Raw genomic sequence first — 17484 nt, forward strand, 5'->3', positions numbered from 1 at the left:
TTTGCAGTCGCGCTGTGATGTGAGGAAGAGGAAACTTCACACACGGAGCTTCAGAGTTACAGCACCTGCAACCGTGCGTCGGTAAAAGCCAGATGTCACGTTCACGATGCTGTACAAAACAAGAGAGGCATGCTGTTTGTAAAGGCTGTTGAGTAGGTCCCAGTCTAGCAAGTTCTTAGTCAGGTATAGGACTCTGATAGCGTTTTGTTTTGTTTTTTAAGGAAAGACTAGTCATTCTCATGTTGCTACCTGAGTTTGTGAAGTTTAAGGCAGCTGTCGCTCAGAGGGTACCACTCTAGCTCATCTCTCCACAGCTACGCATGCCCCTGTACTTGGCACTAGTGAGGCCACACGTTGAATCCTGTGTTCAGTTCTGGGACCCTCACTACAAAGGGAGACATTGAGGTGCTGGAGCAGGGTCCAGAGAAGGGCAACAAAGCTGGTGAAGGGCTTGGAGCAAAAGTCTTATGAGGAGTGGCTGGGGGAACTGAGGTTGTTTCGTCTGAAGAAGGCTCAGAGGAGGCCTTATCGCTCTCTACAACTATGTGAAAGGAAAATGAGCAGAGGAGGTGGCTGATCTCCTCCCAAGTAACAAGTGTTAGAAGAAGAAGCAACAGCCTCAAGCTGCACCAAGGGAGGTTTATAATGGATATTTAAGGAAAATTTCTTCACCAAAAGGGTTGGGTATTGGAAGAGGCTCCCCAGGGCAGTGGTGGAATCACCATCCCTGGAAGTGTTCAAAAACCATTTAGAAGAGGCCCTTAGTGACATGGTTTAGTGGTGGACTTGGCAGTGCTGGGGTCACAGCTGGACTTGATGATCTTATAGGCCTTTTCCAACCGAGATGATTCTATAATCCTATGTGCTAAGTGGTTTGCAGAGTCCTGGTAACTCAGGGTGCTCAGCACCACCATGAGCAGAGGAAAACCGCAAGGCCACATTAAGCTGGCGTCTCCTCAGGGCAGACAGCCATGTTACACTCGCAGTGGTCTCAGGGCCCACTTTACCCTCACATCCGGGCGCCCCCTTTCCTCTTCGGTGCCATTCACCACGATGCTGCAGCGACCCACCCGCGACACACCTTGTCCAACGCGGGGCGGCCTTTAAGAGGCGGGGCCTTGCCGCCATCTTGCGGGTGGGCGGTTGCTGGCGCATGCGCGGCGGGGCGCGGAGCGCAGCGGTGGCTGCCCTCTACGTCGTCGGAGTGGGAGCGATGGGGCTGGGGCAGAACTCCTCCGTGCGGGGTAGGGGCGCGCCCGGCGCGGGGGGTGGGAGGCGCGCATGGGTGGATGGATGGATGGATGGATGGACGGTCGGGCGGGACGGGGCAGCCGCGTACTGACGGAAAGGGGCAGCAGCGCGGGGGAGGCGTGTGCGTCCTCGTCTTGCGTTTCGCGCCCCATCGGACCACTGGGGACAAAATGGCGGCGTGGCCGCCCCCTGTGGGTACACGGGTGTCGTTGTGTCGTCCCGTCCCACCGGGGCGGGCGGCGAGCCCAGAGTGGCTGGTTAGATACGCAAATAAGTAAAAAGCTCGTGTTGAAGACGGCTGAGGGGAGCGAGGGTCGGCCCTCAGGCGGGCCTGGAGGGCGTCGAGCTCCGCGGCAGGCCCTTGGGTGTGCTCTGGCCCTTGCAGCGGGTTCTGGCCACCCGGCGGGTTTTATTGGTGACGGGGGACGGCCTGTTACAGGCATCGCTGTTTCGTTTCTGTGTTTCCTCCTGCTGCTTCGCTGTCGAGCTTTGCTTTTCTTAGGGCCCCGTACTTTATGTGAAGCTGCCGGGCGTAAATTACATGAAAACTTGTGAATTTGTGGAATTTTAACTTATGCTTAAAAGCCAGTACTGTGTAATAGGGATAACAGTGATATTTGCGCTGGGTAGTGGTTGACCCAAACCACGCGTAAAGTAGTATTGTGTGTTTTAAATGCTGTTGGGCAACCGAACAGGATGAAAAGGTTGGAGTGGATGGAAGACACAATGGAGAGCCGAGTTACTCGATTTCCTCTAAAGAAACCGAGCTTCACCTGCATGGCTATGGTTTCCAGTTGCAAAGCTGCTTGTGGTTTGTGCCCTTAAATCAGTGGACTCCATCCGTATAGATTTTGGGAGCCAGGGGTGAGGGGGATACATTCCTGGTGCAGAGGATGTTGGTAAAGGCATCACTATAGTTTAAAGTGGGTTATAGTGATGTAGTCTGTGCTTATTAAAATATTCAAACCAAAGCCCTGAGGATGACTTGCTAATAGCTTGCAGCAAGGTTGCATTCCTAAGGGCAGCTTACGGTAATTTGTAAGCTTGCAAGAACTAGAACAGTTGCTATACACTAGGAATTGAGAAGAAAACTTTGTGGGGAAGGGAGAAGGACATGCTCCTAACCAAACTGAAGATATCCTCCTTATCCTAGGAAAGTGGGGGAACAGCTGATTAGAGTAGTCTGGAGGGCGCTTTGTGTACAAGGAGGCGGTGGCATACAGTTAATGTGATTTCTGTCAAGATTAAACTTGATGAGCAACTGGCAGGTCACAGCTCTTTCTTCAGCTTGCGTGTGTCTCAGGCTAATGAATTTTGGAAACTGTATTAACACTTTATTCCCTGCTGAAAGCTAGACACCAGAAACTTCCTGTATTTTTGTGGGTTTAATTCTTGGTAGTTATTGGAGAGTTAATTGCTTCTGTGCATTTTGGTGTGCATATGTGCTGGAAGGTTACCCTTTGGAAGGCAGTAAATAGCACAGCTAGTGCTTTTTGCTTGAGAGCAGTGGAGTCACAGCTGCAAACGGGTGTGACTCCACACTGACTGCACATCTGATGATCATGGTGACTCGTCTTTTGCTGTTTATTGGCCAATTCCAACAGCCATTCTTCCTCAGGTGTCCTCTTTACCTTACAGTTTCAGTTAAGTTAAGCCTATCTGTCATAATCCTTTCTCTTGTGGATGCTGTGAAGTGGTAGAAGTGGCTTTGTTTGCTTGATTGGTTGCTTTATTTGCTTTTACTAGTAAGCTTTCTCTGCAGCCAGTTATCCTGGATGACTCCTTAGTAAGTGTCACGTGTTTCTCCAAGCATGGCCTGCAGAAAGATGGCCTTTTGTTGTGCATGGTTACGCTGCTGAACTGTTATAAACAACTCTTGGGCAATAATAGCCTCTTCGTTGACAACAAAGGGAGAACAACACTTGAAAGTTATAAGCACTTTTGAAGGAAAAAAAAAATCAGGTTCTCATGTCTAGAGTTATTACTCTGCAGCTGATTTTGAACTTAATGTGAACATTTTTTTTAAGCAGCAGAGGTAACATGAAAATTATCTCTTAGGATCATCTTGGTCTGACTTTCTAGGGGTGCGGCTGTCCTCCATGTTGCTTCCAGTTCCTGGAAAGTAAATTGATCTGTGTCATAATGAGGATCGTGTACTCCTGATGGAGCCAAGACCATCTTATTTTTGTCATGCTCCTGTCAGTACAGATAGTAAACGCGTATTCATCCTGCAGATAAAACCTGTCCGAGCTCTCTGGTAGATCCTAAAACTACCTCTATAGCCTAGACCTGGAAACATCCAGGATAATATTCTAGCTGCTTAGAGAGAGAAGAGAGGAGAACTTTGTGATCCAAATCTCTTGTTCATTAAGATGTGCTCAAAGAATATAGAAGAAAATAAATTCCCACCATTAGCTTGTTTGTTGCTGGGTTTTTTTGGTGTGGGGTTTGTTTTTGTTTTTGTTTTTTTTACTTCTGTGCACTGCCTGCTCTCCTGGGGTTCAGTTCTTTAAACTCCTATATCCTTCTTTCTATTTTTCTTGCCTTCCTTTCCCTGCATTAGGATAAGGGAAGAGAACCAGAAGAGTAAAAGTGAGAAAAATAGTAGGTTGAGATAAAGACAGTTAGACTAATGCAAAAGCTGTACACGCAAGCAAAGCAAAAAAAGGCATTCATGCACTACTGCCCATCAGCAGGCAGGTGTTCAGACAGCTCTGCGAGAGCAGAGCTTGGTCACACGTAACAGTTACTAGGGAAGACAAACACCATCACTATGAGTTACTGGGTACCAATGTCAGCGCAGGCTGGGTTGCTACTGCACCTGCACTGCTTCTTGTAAGACTTGACCTCCATTGATTCGGGTGATTCCTGCTATAGAAATCACCATAACATGCAACTCAGATCCCAGGTTACAACAATTATTTCCATTACAATCTCCACTGCTCATCGCTTTGGACTGGGCCGTTGGGTTTAACATTGCAGTGAACTCCTCCCCTTGCCCTTGCCCTGGCTTTGGCTTTTCCACAGACTGTAGTCCCTTAAGGGTGTACCTGCTCCAAGTGGAGCCTTACTTACAAGCCACAGTCTTTCCAGGGGTATACCTGCTGTGGCATAGACTTATCCATAGCCACAGCTGCTTTGAGGTGCACCTGTTCCAGCGTGACATTCTCCATGGGCCACAATGCCTTCAGAGGCACACCTGCTCCAGTGTGGCTTTACCCACGGCCACAGCCCCTTCAGGTGTGACCCTGCTCCAACATGGTCTTATCCATGGCTGCAGTTCCTCCAGGGGTGTACCTGCTCTGCTGTGGGCTTACTGTGGCCACATGCTTTGAGGTGCTCTGGCATGACCTTGTGCGTGGCCACTGATGCTTCAAGGTGTACCTGCAACAGCATGGGCTTATCCACAGCCACAGGTGCTTTGAGATGTACCTTCTCCAGCATGGACTTACCTTTGGGCCACCATCCCTTCAGAGGTATACCTACTGCAGCACAGACATAACCATGGCCACAGATGACTTGAGATGTGCCTGCTCTGCCATGGCTTCATTCACGGGCACAGGTGCTTTGGGGTGTCCTGCTCCCACATGGACTCAACCACAGATCACAGTCCCTTCAATTTGAGTTCACACTGGAGTCTCAGCCTGTCCAGTACCAGGGCTGCAGAAACAGCAGTGATGCCCTGGCCATCAGCCAGCACAGACGCATCGCCATTGCTGTTACCAAAATTGGCAGGCACAGCCGAGTAGGATGATAGGCAGTACAGCACTATGGCAAGCAGCGAAAGCAAAAAGCAGCCACTAATGAGCACTAGACTCTAATATACAGGAAGGCAAGTGAGCTCTATGGCAAGCATCGGGGCAAGCATAACAGGTATAAATTCAACCTAGCACATTCCAGTCAAATCTGTCATTATCTTGAACCCTTCCAGCCCCATGCTGGGCACCGAAAAGGACTTGTGGCTTAACCCCAGTTGGCAACTAAGCCCCACACAGCCACTTGCTCACCACCCACTCCTCCACCTCCAGTGGGGTGGCAAGAGAATCAGAAGAGTAAAATTCATCTTGAGATGAAGACAGTTTAATATGTAACACACAAGCTGTGCATCCAAGCAAAGCAAGACAAGGCATTTGTTCACCACTTCCCATGGGCAGGCAGGTGTTCAGCCATCTCCAGGAAAGCAGGGCTCCATCACATGTAATGGTTACTTGGGAAGACAAATGCCATTACTCCAGATGTCCCTCCTTTTCCTTCTTCTTCTCCCAGCGTTATATGCTGAGCATGGTGCCATATGGCATGGAATATCCCTTGGGTCAGTTGGGATCAGCTGTCGTGGGTGTGTGCCCTCCTAACTTCTTGTGCACCCCCAGCCTACTCACTGGTAGGGTGGTGTGAGAAGCAGAAAAGGCCTCAACTCTGTGTAAGTACTGCTCAACAGTAGCTAAAACATCCCTGAATTGTCATTACTGTTTCCAACACAAATTCAAAATGTAGCCCCATGCTAGCTAATATGGAAAAAATTAACTCTATCCCAGCCAAAACCAGCACATACAGTAAAAAAGACACTATGATCTATTATTAAAAAAAAAAATCTTAAGCTCTTTGTATTTGTGTTTGCCTGTGTGTGTAACAGATTAATTTGGCTCTCAGGAGGAGATGTAGAGAGTCACTGAAATACGAGATGACAATTACTTTAATAATCTCTGCTTGTTAAGCTGGATGGTTATGTGGTAAGTGGCTGGAGGCATCCCTCAGGTCAGAGGGATCTGGGTTAGCTGCAGATGTGCAGAACAGCTCTTCTGAATGTGCTGCAAAAGCTGCTGAATTTTAGTGCAGACTTTTCTGCTTGCACTGTGAGTCATAGAAGTATTGTATCATCAGAATCTTTTCCTCTGCTGGTCTGTTAAGCTGACCTGGACTTTTGCAAAAGTGTAGTAGATGATCATCTTCTGTAAGGTACAGCACCTTGAACGGTGCTTCAGTTACAGGAGTCATCCTTGGTGGTCTTCAAAGTCACTCTTTCTCCTTAATTCCTTAAGGGCAAATGGATACAGTCTGTCACTGTCCCCTCATAAGTTATTTAAAAATATGGGTTAAGGTTCGATCCATTGGCAATGCATCGGCTAGCAGCTTGGGCGGTCCTTACAACTACTGCTTTTCTCAAGTCCTCAGTATGGGTAATCCCTTGTTTTGCCTGCCACCGTTGTAGATGCACTTGACATTTCATCAGAACTCAAGTTAAACTTGTCAGACCCAGCTTGTCCCTGAACTGGCTGAGTACCTCCTCCCTGCTGCAGCCCTGCTCTGCTTAGGGAAACATGCTCAAGTGAGAAGGTGAAAGGGTGCTGCAGACTCTCTGCAATGACTTTCCTTGGGAGAATCTGCTGCCTCTCATTTAAACTGTGTCTGCTCTTTGGATTAGTTTGGACTCTTTTGCTAAAGTAAAACAGATTTTCATAGAATCTCATCTTTAATTTCACCTCCTTGCTTTTTTAGCCTATTAAAATGAATGCATTATTCTGACTAGTTTATAACGGGGAGATAAAAGAGGTGAGAACTTACTGGATGGACATAAACCACTGAATTTACAATATACTTTCTAGGGGTTTTATTGTTTTAAGGAGTTTGGGAGCAGGGAAACGTGCCCTAAATTCTTTGATGTTAAAGATGGTTTTATGTGTTGTCTTATCACCCTGTTGTTACAGGGAGGGTTTGTCACTCATTTGCTTGGGAGGTCTCAGTGTATGTGGGTCTCTTCTGCTTCGTGTACTAAGAAAATGAACTCAAAGATTTCTGCGTTTCTTAGTCCTTATGTAAAACTCTAAAGGAGTGCCTGCCTTCCCTGATCTTACAGGGCTACAAACATTATACAGGTATTTGTTTAATTCCACACATTGCTATATCCAGACCCTTGTGGATCACTATAGTGCAATTGAGCTAACACAGTGTTTTAGCTGAGGAAAGGGCTTGAAACGGATTTCAGGGAAGGCTGTTGGGCAGGGGCAGAAAACCTTCTGCACTTCTTTAAGTGCAAGCTTAGAGTGGCAATACAGCAAGTCAGTTGACTGTGGAAAGTAGCAAGAACTAATAAAGGTTTTTTGTTTCTTAGCTTTTAGTGTAGTAATCTCTCTTGCTCCAAAGATGCCATCTGACTTGGCATCTTTCAAATACAATGCAGACATGGAAGGGCAAGATAGAAATTCCCAACCGGAGACTCTTCTAGTTTTCTTAAGTTTTGCAGTTGTGCTAAAACTTAAATTCCTGTTTGATTTCTTTATCCGTAGAGTCAGACAAAAACTGTATGTACATGTTAGGAGTATGTGTGTGAGTAGAACTGGTGGATAAAGAGCAAAGAAAGAGCAGCCTCTTGCTGCTCTGAGAGAAATGGCTGGGGCTGTTGCTACAACCAGAACCTTTGGGCCAAAGTCCAGCGTGTGACTGGCATATGAGGCAGAGAGAAAACAATAGATCCACAAAAAAGTAGGAAAACTTGCAGAAAAAGAAATTATTCTATGTGAGCAAGACTGCAAAGATTTTAGAAGTAACTAGAGGGAGGAAAAGTGAGGATGAGAAGAAAAGCAATGGTGAAGAGGATTTTTGGAAATGGAAGTTGTCCTTCAGAGAGCCAGAACCTAATCTGGTTAAAATAAACTCATGCTATTATTCTTAAATATAGTGGGGTTTGATCTTTGTTCTTTCCAGTACACCACAGTAGGGATTTAATCCACGCTGGCTATTGTTACTGCTGGTAGTATATTAAATAATTTCCCCATTGCCAAGCACCTGTTAACTTTTTGTAGTTACAAGATGCATTATATTAAAAGCTACTCAGTACACATACCTTGGGGGGGATCCTCTTTAGTTAGTTGATGTTGAGTGTTCTTCTTTAATGACTTTTCTACAACTGAAACAAACAGCAGTGGGTTTTTTTGCTGCTACAGGGTGTACTTACAGCTGGTTTTCACTTACAGTGAAAACACTATTCTACCAATGTTGATATCAGAGGTTCTAAAATAAAAGGTTAAGAAAACCTCAAACCCCTGCATTCTATCCTTGTGCAGGAAAGGGTTGGAGAGAAGGAGAACTCTGATCAGTAGAAAAGAGTAGATTAACTAGGAGAGTGTCAAAAGAAAATACTGTTCTAAAATACTGCATTACTACTACAGAACAAAAAGGTCTGTTGGAAAGTAAACGGGTTGCCGCAAGCATGAAGGCATTTATTACTGAGTAGTTTTATGTATGCTGTGGTCAAAACCTGACAGTCTCTCTTTTTTTCTTCTCTCTTATTCTAGTTGAATGGATTGCTGCGATCTCCTTAGCTGCTGGAGCAGCTGTGGTTGGGTATCTAGCTTACAGATTTCTCTCTAAGGACAAATGCTCCAAAGCAATGGTGAATCCCCATATCCAGAAGGATAACCCCAAGGTAGTCCATGCATTTGATATGGAAGATCTGGGAGACAAGGCTGTGTACTGTCGTTGTTGGAGATCTAAGAAGGTAAGAGAAGAATAAATAGTCCAATTTTGTTCGTGTGCATCCATCTTTCAACAAAACTTATTTTCAAACTGCTTTATTTAGAGGAAACTATCTTTTTTTCACCTAAACTATACTGCAGTGAGATGTAGCATTATTTTAATCCATAAAACTATGCAGATTTATACTGTCACTCAGAGTAAAGCCTGCAGATCAGTGCCAGTAGTGAACAAAATATTTCTCTAGCCCTAAAGAAGCAGATTCCTTGAAAGGAGAGCCACTGTATGAAGCAATCACAGTCATGAATGACAAATACTATTTTGTGTGCTGCCTGTGCTGATACTGAGGCCTATCCAAAACTACTAGCCTGTTGGCAGTAGGAGCTCAGGAGCCACAGTCTGAGAGGACCTTAAACACCTTTTACTGGAGGAAGTTAGAAGTTTACTCTGTTAGTCAGAAAGTACCTTGCCACTAGTTCATGGTGGTAATAATACAGGTTGATTAGCTTGGTATACCAGAGCTGGTGTCAAATCGTAACTTGCAGTGTCTGAGCCCATCTTTAAATCTTGCAGACGGAGTGACTGCAGAATTGTTTTGGGAAGAGCCTGACTTGCACAGATGGTGTTACCACTGTTCTGTCCTGAATTTATTGTAGTACTGCTGTGTACTGCAGTTAGCTACCTTTTACCACACAAATGAGTACAGCAGTGAATTGTTTCCAGTGGTGATGGAAGTAATCTAAGAAGTCACTGTGGTTAAAAGCTTTTGAAGAACCTAGACAATGGACTTAATGCGTTTCTGCCTTAGGAACTCAAAATAGTTATATGGCTAATCCTAAAGTAAAGCCAGTGAAATCATGGTGGCATACTTTAAGCGGCTGTTTTAGAGCAATTAGAATTCTGGTCTAGACACCAGTCCAACTTACTTGCATATGAAGTTGGGTTGACTCAGTTTGCCTAAAAATAGTGGTAAGCATGATACCTAGCCTTTCAATAGCACTCAGATCAGATTTAAATCTGAGATAGAGATGTGCGACATTTGATGTAATTGAGCTCTGTATAATTTTTCTATCTGTAGTGGTAGTTCTGGGATCTGTAATGACAGAAAGCGGACTGTATGAGTAGTCCTGTCCATTTACCACTGGCAAACATTTAAAAGCTTTTTCAGAAGTCAAGGTGCTAATGTGTGGAAACTGAAATAATACAGACCTTCAGAGCCAGATAACTGCCGCTGAGAGCCTTGAAATCTAGCGCTCTCTCGAGACATCAGTGAACTGAACACTTGACTTCTCAAGTCGTAGGCAGTGGTCTAATTGGGCCACACTCTGCAGTGTTGCAGGTGCTGTCTCTTCTGCTGTTGTCCGATCTGACTTCATGACCTTGTGGGTGAAAATAACTCATGAAGTTGAATGTTTGTAGCTGTATTTGGTTTAACACTGAAACACTACTGAGAGTTAAACAGCATCACAACTTGACTCTGAAATAGCTCTGTGGAGATGGGCTCATCTCTGCTCTGTCCAGAGTCTGAACTGAAAAACAAAATATTCCTCCCCACCATGGCTACAATGTTCTCCATGGATTAAGGTACATATTGTATGATTATGCAACAGGGAAGTGTGTACGTTTACATGCAGTGCTAATGGCTGTACAGCATGCAGGTACATGCATGTGTATATTAATATTGCTGCTAAATCTTTGTGTAAAGTCTCAACTGATGTCCAGAATCCAGCGTCGGAAGCTACCAGGAGGGCTACAGCTTCAGAAAAGAAAAAGGGGGAGGAGAAAGGCTGCTCTAAGTGTCTGTACTTTGTTGTAATATCTGACTTTGGGTTTACCTCAGATTGAAATATTGTAGGCACCTCCTTCAGGGCTTCTGCAAAAAAATAAATCCTAACTGGAACCTTGGTGTTTGTACTTTCCGCTTTCCGCTCCATTTGCTAAACAGAAATGGAAGATCGTGTCTGGCTTCAGTGATTGCATTGCAGCTCCTGCAAATATTCTAGCTATTGTTTGACACCATCTTCTCTGTGTGAAATAAAAAACGTTAAGAAGTACATTTTAGCATATATTAAAGGGTGTTGTCAGTTTAGGAATGTACTGTCCTACTGAGTTAGGGCTCTGTAATCACACGCCAAAAGGAAGTAGATGGGGCTACCTTATAATGAGTCCATTCTTAGAACTCTGATCTGAAAGGTCTTGCGAAGGCATTAAGGAGGTCAGTGGAAAAATTTGAAGGCATTTGTTTTGTTTTATTAATGCTTAATAATGAGTATTTTAATCAGCACATTCTGCTTCAAAGACTGCAGTTTCCAGTTTTGCTGCCTTCCTCTTGCCCTAATGGGTTGACCTTGCACGGTGGGTGCCATAATCTTTAAGATGGTGTGCGTGCTTCTTCTCATGTTTAGTTAGTGCCAAGTAATAAAATACAGAGACATTCTTCATCATTCTCACATGCTCGTCATTGTTGGAAGTAGCTGGCTAGTATTATCTTTCTTGCAGTTCTCAAACTAAGATCCTGTTAAAATTTGTAAGATCATGTTTATATGATAGCAAAATGGTAGAATGTGTGTGCTTCCAATGCAGGGAAAAAAAAAGGCAGTTAAGTACCTGCTGTGCTTAAACAAGTGACATATGGGGATTTCTTCCATATACAGGTTGGAAGAAATGTCCTCTTGTATCACTTTGTGAGCGCTTCTCATCAGATTTAGCCTCACCTGAGGCGTGAGGCTGTTAACAGGTCTAGTGGCATTATGAACCATGGGATACTTCAGTGTGCACTGATGGTGTGCATGCACTACAGCTGACTTCACGTGGTGTTCTTCCTGTACAGGGAATAACAAAACAGTTTGACTGTATCAGGGATTTTTGGGGTAACTCTTAAAAAAGCAGGATTCTGTTCAGTTGGTTTTTTTCTCAAATAGTATACTTCAAAGGCATTTTCTCTCTGCTGCCCAAAGTCTTTGTGGGGTACATGTGTTGAAAAAACCCCAGAAGTGATATCTTTAGATAAGTCTGTCTTTGGATGTAATTACCTGTTAATAATAGATAGGTAGTTCTTTAAGTGGCCCTTTCCTATTCAGTGTTGTGTTCCGCAGGCACTTCGTAATATTACTTGTCAAGTTTTGTGGAAAAACCAAGTGTTCAAATTTACAGTGTAGAGGCAAGAGTTTTGTCTTAAAACCAAACTGTAATTAGTCTAAAGTTAGAACATTTGTTGTCTTACTCTTCTGCATTTTAAACTGTGTGAGCTGGGGATGGAGGGGTAATTTGCTTGCTTTTGGTGACCTGCAACCTCTGTGTCTTCAGAGAGGTATTAGTCCCTAGGCTGTGGGACAAGGAATTCTGCTACAGAACATCAGAAGAAATAGTGGTAGAGAATCTAAACCTTTGCACTGTTGAGGGAAATCAGCTGATCTGTCCAGATCACTTCACAGTTCCTTCAGGGCTTGAGCTTTTGCCACTACTACTAGCCTGCTTTATCTTAATGAAGGATGAATGTGTTGTGTCAGGCCCAGGATCCATCTGTTCAGTGTCTGGTCTTCACGGTGACCAAGTGGGTGCTCTGGAAAAGTGGTGGTGATTTTTTTCAGAGAAGCTCAAGTCTAGCGTCCAGCCTCTGGGAGCCAGTTTTTCTGAGACCAGCTAACCCAAAGGATGAATTCAGAGCAGTCACTTGGTAGTCGTTTAAGATGTCTCAATGCAATCTGAAGCCTATGAATCCCGCCATTTTTGACACTTGAAAACTTGAAGTGATGGTGACTGTTATTTTCTGATTCTGTAAGGAGTCACGTGGAAAAGGCTAGAGGTAACAGGTACAAATTACTCCTGGGGAGATTCCAGTTAAGCACAAGAGGAAAACTGATCACAGTGAGAACAATCAGACTAATCTCCTCAAGGAAGTGGTGGACTCCCCAGTGTTGGACACTTATACGATTCAGCTGGACATGGTGCTGGGACATCTAGTGTAGGTCATGCTTTGCCAAGAAAGGCTGGACCAGATGATTCTTGAGGTCTCTTCCAATGTGGTATTGTTTGATTCTATGACTTTTGTTGCTGTAGCTGAACCTCGGGCTTGCCTCCTTGGAGCATATGATATGTTAATGTCTGATGGAAGCTGGGTCAATGCTTCTGTAAAGACCAGTGGACAGTGGTGTTGCATGGAAAAATAACTGGCTTGGGAACATCTGAACTGGAAGCTGGTCAGTGTCCCATGAACATACATTCTTGTTTTCTCAGATTTTTTCCAAGTATCTGTCAGTACTTCCTCATTCAGTCACAAATGACTGATGTGATGATAAAGTTCCTGCATGAATCAGCATACTTGAGTATTCTTCTAATTCAGGGTTTCTTTATTTGAAACATCACGTGCCATTTAGAGTGTGGGTTTTGACATTTTGTAACTGTGAAAAACAAAAAAACCCACCTAACCTCTCCCCCCTCCCCACCATATTGCAACACTACCCTACAGGGCATGTTGCTTTATTTTTAGAGCTCTGTGAATTTATTTTTTTTTTTGCAAGTATATTATCTTCATTATATTGGTTTTGTGCAGTATTTTGAAATCTTTTATTCTAACTAAGCATGGGCGATAGGATGTTAATTTTTTTTCAAGGCTATGACTGAGGTATGAACATTGGGATCAGTGGAGTGTTGACTTTGTGACTGTACTGCGAGGGAATATTGCTGTTGCAAAGACAAAAACTGAGTAATGTCCAACTTCTGCTTGCTTAGAAATAATGGGAATCAAACAGTAATGCAGAATACTGGTGTGTGATTGCTGTGATCTTGTGCACAGGAGGCATAGCCATTAAGAAGTGATGGGATCTAACTTCACTCTTGCTGCTTCACAGAATGTCCTTAATGTCCTTTGGCTCTTGCATGCGAAGAGCTGCCCAGGAGCAGAAGGATTGTTATCTGGGCATTCTATTTACAGCTGGAGTCTCCGTCGGTCTTGCTCTGACCAGGCAGTTCTAGTTTCCTTTTTTTTATGGAACAAACATTTCTCCAAATTACCTCCTCAGTGCTACCCATAAGAGCCTTTGATGAACAGCAATGTCACTTGGAAGTGCAGTTTATTTACATTAGCAGGTCCAAATCCTAATGTGGAAGCCAGCTTGTGCAACGGGTCCTTTGTGTCAGCGAGATAAGCTAGCTGTAGCGGGATGAAGCAAAGCTGGCTTGCCACTCTAGCTGTCTAGAGGCAGGACTAATATGTAGGTGTGTCTCTTAAATAAGAGATGAGCTTGGGAAACTGTCCTTCTTTTCATTATGTGCTACAGAAAACTGGGGGGAAAAAATCAGCTGAGGATCTCCTCCTGTTTCTCTTCCTCATCCTACTTCTGTAACTGCACTCAGCTCTGTCTGCTCTCCAAGAAAATGGAATATGGGGTAAGGTTAAGAGCAAGATACTCCCGGTAGGTTACTGTTGCAGCTTGGGCTGCATTTTCCTCTTGATGGCCTGAGGCAGGAACACCAAATAGAGTGGAGCTGAGCTGCTGCTTTTTCGTAACAAGCCTCTCATCCACTCTGTGCTCACATGGACAAAGCTAGCGTTCAGCCAAAACTCAGGGAGACCTGAGATCTCAGCACAAAAGTTGTGGCCTGTGGTCACAGTGGGATTTAATGAGAAGATGCTATAATGAACTTTCAACCTAGGTTCTTAATTCTGACTGTGGATGTACTTTAGATGTGTTTATTCTTTCTTTTTTCAGTTCCCGCTGTGTGATGGCTCTCACACAAAGCACAATGAGGAAACTGGTGACAACGTTGGGCCTCTGATCATCAAGAGGAAGGAGGCATAGAGTGGACAGTAGAAGCTACAAAATGAATGTCTGACAGTTCCTCTGCTCACCTGTAATTGGGGGAAAAACCACAAGTTCTTTGTCATGTCACCGAAGACTTTCCAGTGTAATATGTACATCAGGCTTCAGCATGTGTATTTTTTCTGGTGCTTGTCTTGTTTTAATCACTACAATACATAATTTACTAAATAGTCATGGTTTAAATTTTTGTCCTGTAAAGTGTGTGTACCCTCTCACCGAGTATGAAACTAAAATGACGCACAGAATGTACTTCATCAGAAAATAGGTGTTAAATTTTATTTTCAAATACATGTGTACTACTATGAGGCTATTCAGTAGAATGTGTGTTCAAAAGGGAGATCCTAAAATCCTGGAGGGGTTTTAAAGTCACAGGTCTAGATACATTTCTTTGTAAAAGGTAGTGGCAGGAAAGAAATCGTGGTGCCAAAATGTAGCTTAACCTCTGATTATGCTGCATTTTCTGCAGGTGTCATGTTTGGCCTGTTACACTACTGTTCTGTGTGGCTTCTGTAAAAGAACAAATTCAAAGTTGCTAACTATGTACAGACAGCATAAAAGGCTTAAAGCAAGATGGGGCTAAAAGGCAAGTTTACCTTTGATTTTATAGCAGTGTTAAAACCTTGACCCTACTACCATATGGTATCAGGAACATACTACTGGAACTGCAGACCTGTATTTAGAGTAGGATTAGGAGGACGGTCTCTCTGAGAGCTTTCTGAAGAGAACAAGTGGAATGATACGAAGTGCTCAAAGAGTGATGGGCAGGGGGCGGCAGGGTTGTCTTTGCTGCTAGAAAGCCTTAGTTTCATTTGCAGTCTCTAGTAGTGAAGCTGACTTCCCCAGACCACAGGACACTTCTGTGGGGGAGGCTATGCCAATTTATTCCAGAAGCTAAAAAAAAAACCTAAAACCCCACCCATCATTATTGTCTGCTTCATCATTGCTCTGGCTGGTTCCGGAAGACTTCCTGCTGCGGAGGGAGGAGGCACACCTTTCTTACTAAGTGGCCTTAGGCTCTATGTGTCTTAAATAACTCCTGCCTCCCTTGGCTAACTGCTAATGTGGTTCAGCTAATTTTACAAAAAGAACTGACATGGCCAGGGAAAGGCTTTGGCAACAACTAGAAACAAGGAGGAAAGGAGGGATGAGACACGGATTGCTCTTATCTTCCTTTTGTATGGCACTTGTCTGTCTTGTTTGACACGGTTGCATTAATGGCTGTGATGTTGGTTTCCTTAAATTAAATAGCTTTGATTTATTAACATGCAAATGACTACAAAGCAAAACCCAAAGAGTGGGGTGGCAGAGGGCAGGTTTGTATTAAACCTGCTCCATTAGTGTAATTGCAGCCTGTGTAAGATTGAGCTCTCAATGTCTTGAGACAGCGAGACTACCTCAGAGCTAGAAGAAAGGCCTTCTCAAGAAGCTGACATTTTATCCTAGCCCCTTAAGGATTCTTCCAGATGATACGGGCAGTAGAGGTTGGTTGTTTGTTTGTTTTTAAGGGTATGTTTGGTACAACTGGTTAAGATTGAAGAGAACTATATATTTTTGATGTGGGTCTTTCAGAGGCTAAGGTCTTCACTGACTGGTCTGAAGTTTGGCAGAAAGCATAAAAATAGAGAAGGTGGCACAGAGGTAGAGAAAGAAGGTTTGCAGGAGGAGTGCTATAGTAGGGGCAACTACTGTCTGTGAGAGACCTCTACTTGTAAGAAGTTGCAGTCAAATACATTTAGTTTCTATCGTTTCTTCCTGTTTTGGTTGTAAAGGTACTTGATATTTTTTATTTGGCTGAGTACTGATGCATATGGAAGGTTGTTTTAACCTTAAATTATCAAATACGTTGCTTTTATCCAAAACAAAGTTATTTCTGTATTATTAGAATATGACACTGGATATTTCTGTATTTTTGTCAAATACACATTTGAGCTCATCTTAATCTTGAGGTTGTAATGTCTGTTTTATCATGGGTGTGCTGTTTCTTTAAAGGGAGAGTTACACTGTGAGTAGTGCTGTACGCCAATGCTACTGTAATCATAAACCTGTGTCTTAGTTGGGTTTTCCTTCAGAGACTTCTTTTTCCTGTTAGCAGCAAAGCCTGGCTGCTCTTGGAGGAATAAGAGTTCACTGAAAGCTGCATTAATGTTCTGAGAGATGAAGTTCTGAAGTTTCAGATGAGTCTCCTGAGTCATAAAACTATTTCCTGAGTTTGCCAATAAAACATTTCCTGGAGTTTGGGCATCAGGGAAGTGGGTTCCGTAAGTTTTTGTTCCTGGGAAACAAAGATGCAGAAGCAGAGTCTTCGTTGATTTAAAATCTGGTGAGTTTGTTTTGGAGAAGTGTCACATTTCTGAATGTTGACACAAAGTGGTGATATCTTATTTTGACGTACATACAGTTTTCTGTACAGTACCTAAATGTTCCTCTTACTCATGTATGTGAGCTGTTTGAACATGAAAATGAGCATCACAGAGAACATTTGATTTTTTTTTCCTTAGTAGAATAATAGGTTATCATGTACCTATTAACATAATAGGTCCATGTGCTTGCCTGCTCCAGTGTTTTCTGAAATCTCTGTTCCTTAATGCTTTCCTCAAATAGTCTCTACAATAGAAAGTGAATTGGTTATTTTACCCGGTTTTAAACATTACAAAATTCTTCTGCAGATGCGCAACTTTCACCTCACATTGAAACTTCTACATGAAAATGTGGTACACATTGTTCATGTTAAAGCAGTGGAAGATTCCTGTCTCAAAGTAAAACTGTATTTCTGTTCTACACTGTTATTTTTCAACATGTAAGTGTTCATTAGGAAGGTGAACAAATTAAAGTACTGATTCTGCAGTAATTGTGTGACTCATCAAAATAGTCTGAATGTGGAATATTCAAGTGCTTCTAGAATCAACATTCTAGAAGGGGAGACAGCTGTAAGTTAGAGGTA

At 43.5% G+C, this 17484-nt stretch overlaps 1 protein-coding gene across 1 annotated transcript; it reads left to right on the forward strand.

Moving 5' to 3' along the window:
- Positions 1-1128: 1128 nt before the first annotated feature.
- CISD1 (CDGSH iron sulfur domain 1) lies at positions 1129-17388 on the forward strand. The gene is made up of 3 exons (XM_030487760.1): positions 1129-1244; positions 8544-8746; positions 14433-17388. The coding sequence occupies exons 1-3, from the start codon at positions 1154-1156 to the stop codon at positions 14520-14522; spliced, it is 384 nt and encodes a 127-aa protein (XP_030343620.1). The 5' UTR covers positions 1129-1153; the 3' UTR covers positions 14523-17388.
- The last annotated feature ends 96 nt before the right edge of the window (positions 17389-17484 follow it).

This window comes from Strigops habroptila, chromosome 5 (assembly GCF_004027225.2).
Source record: "Strigops habroptila isolate Jane chromosome 5, bStrHab1.2.pri, whole genome shotgun sequence".
Taxonomy (NCBI): domain Eukaryota; kingdom Metazoa; phylum Chordata; class Aves; order Psittaciformes; family Psittacidae; genus Strigops; species Strigops habroptila.

What these genes read in the sequence shown, in the direction of transcription:
- CISD1 (XM_030487760.1), top strand. Translation starts at nt 1,154, where the DNA reads ATGCGCGGCGGGGCGCGGAGCGCAGCGGTGGCTGCCCTCTACGTCGTC. An exon ending in GCAGAACTCCTCCGTGCGGG is followed by an intron (nt 1,245 to 8,543) that starts GTAGGGGCGCGC and finishes CTCTTATTCTAG; the next exon opens with TTGAATGGATTGCTGCGATC. An exon ending in GTTGTTGGAGATCTAAGAAG is followed by an intron (nt 8,747 to 14,432) that starts GTAAGAGAAGAA and finishes TTCTTTTTTCAG; the next exon opens with TTCCCGCTGTGTGATGGCTC.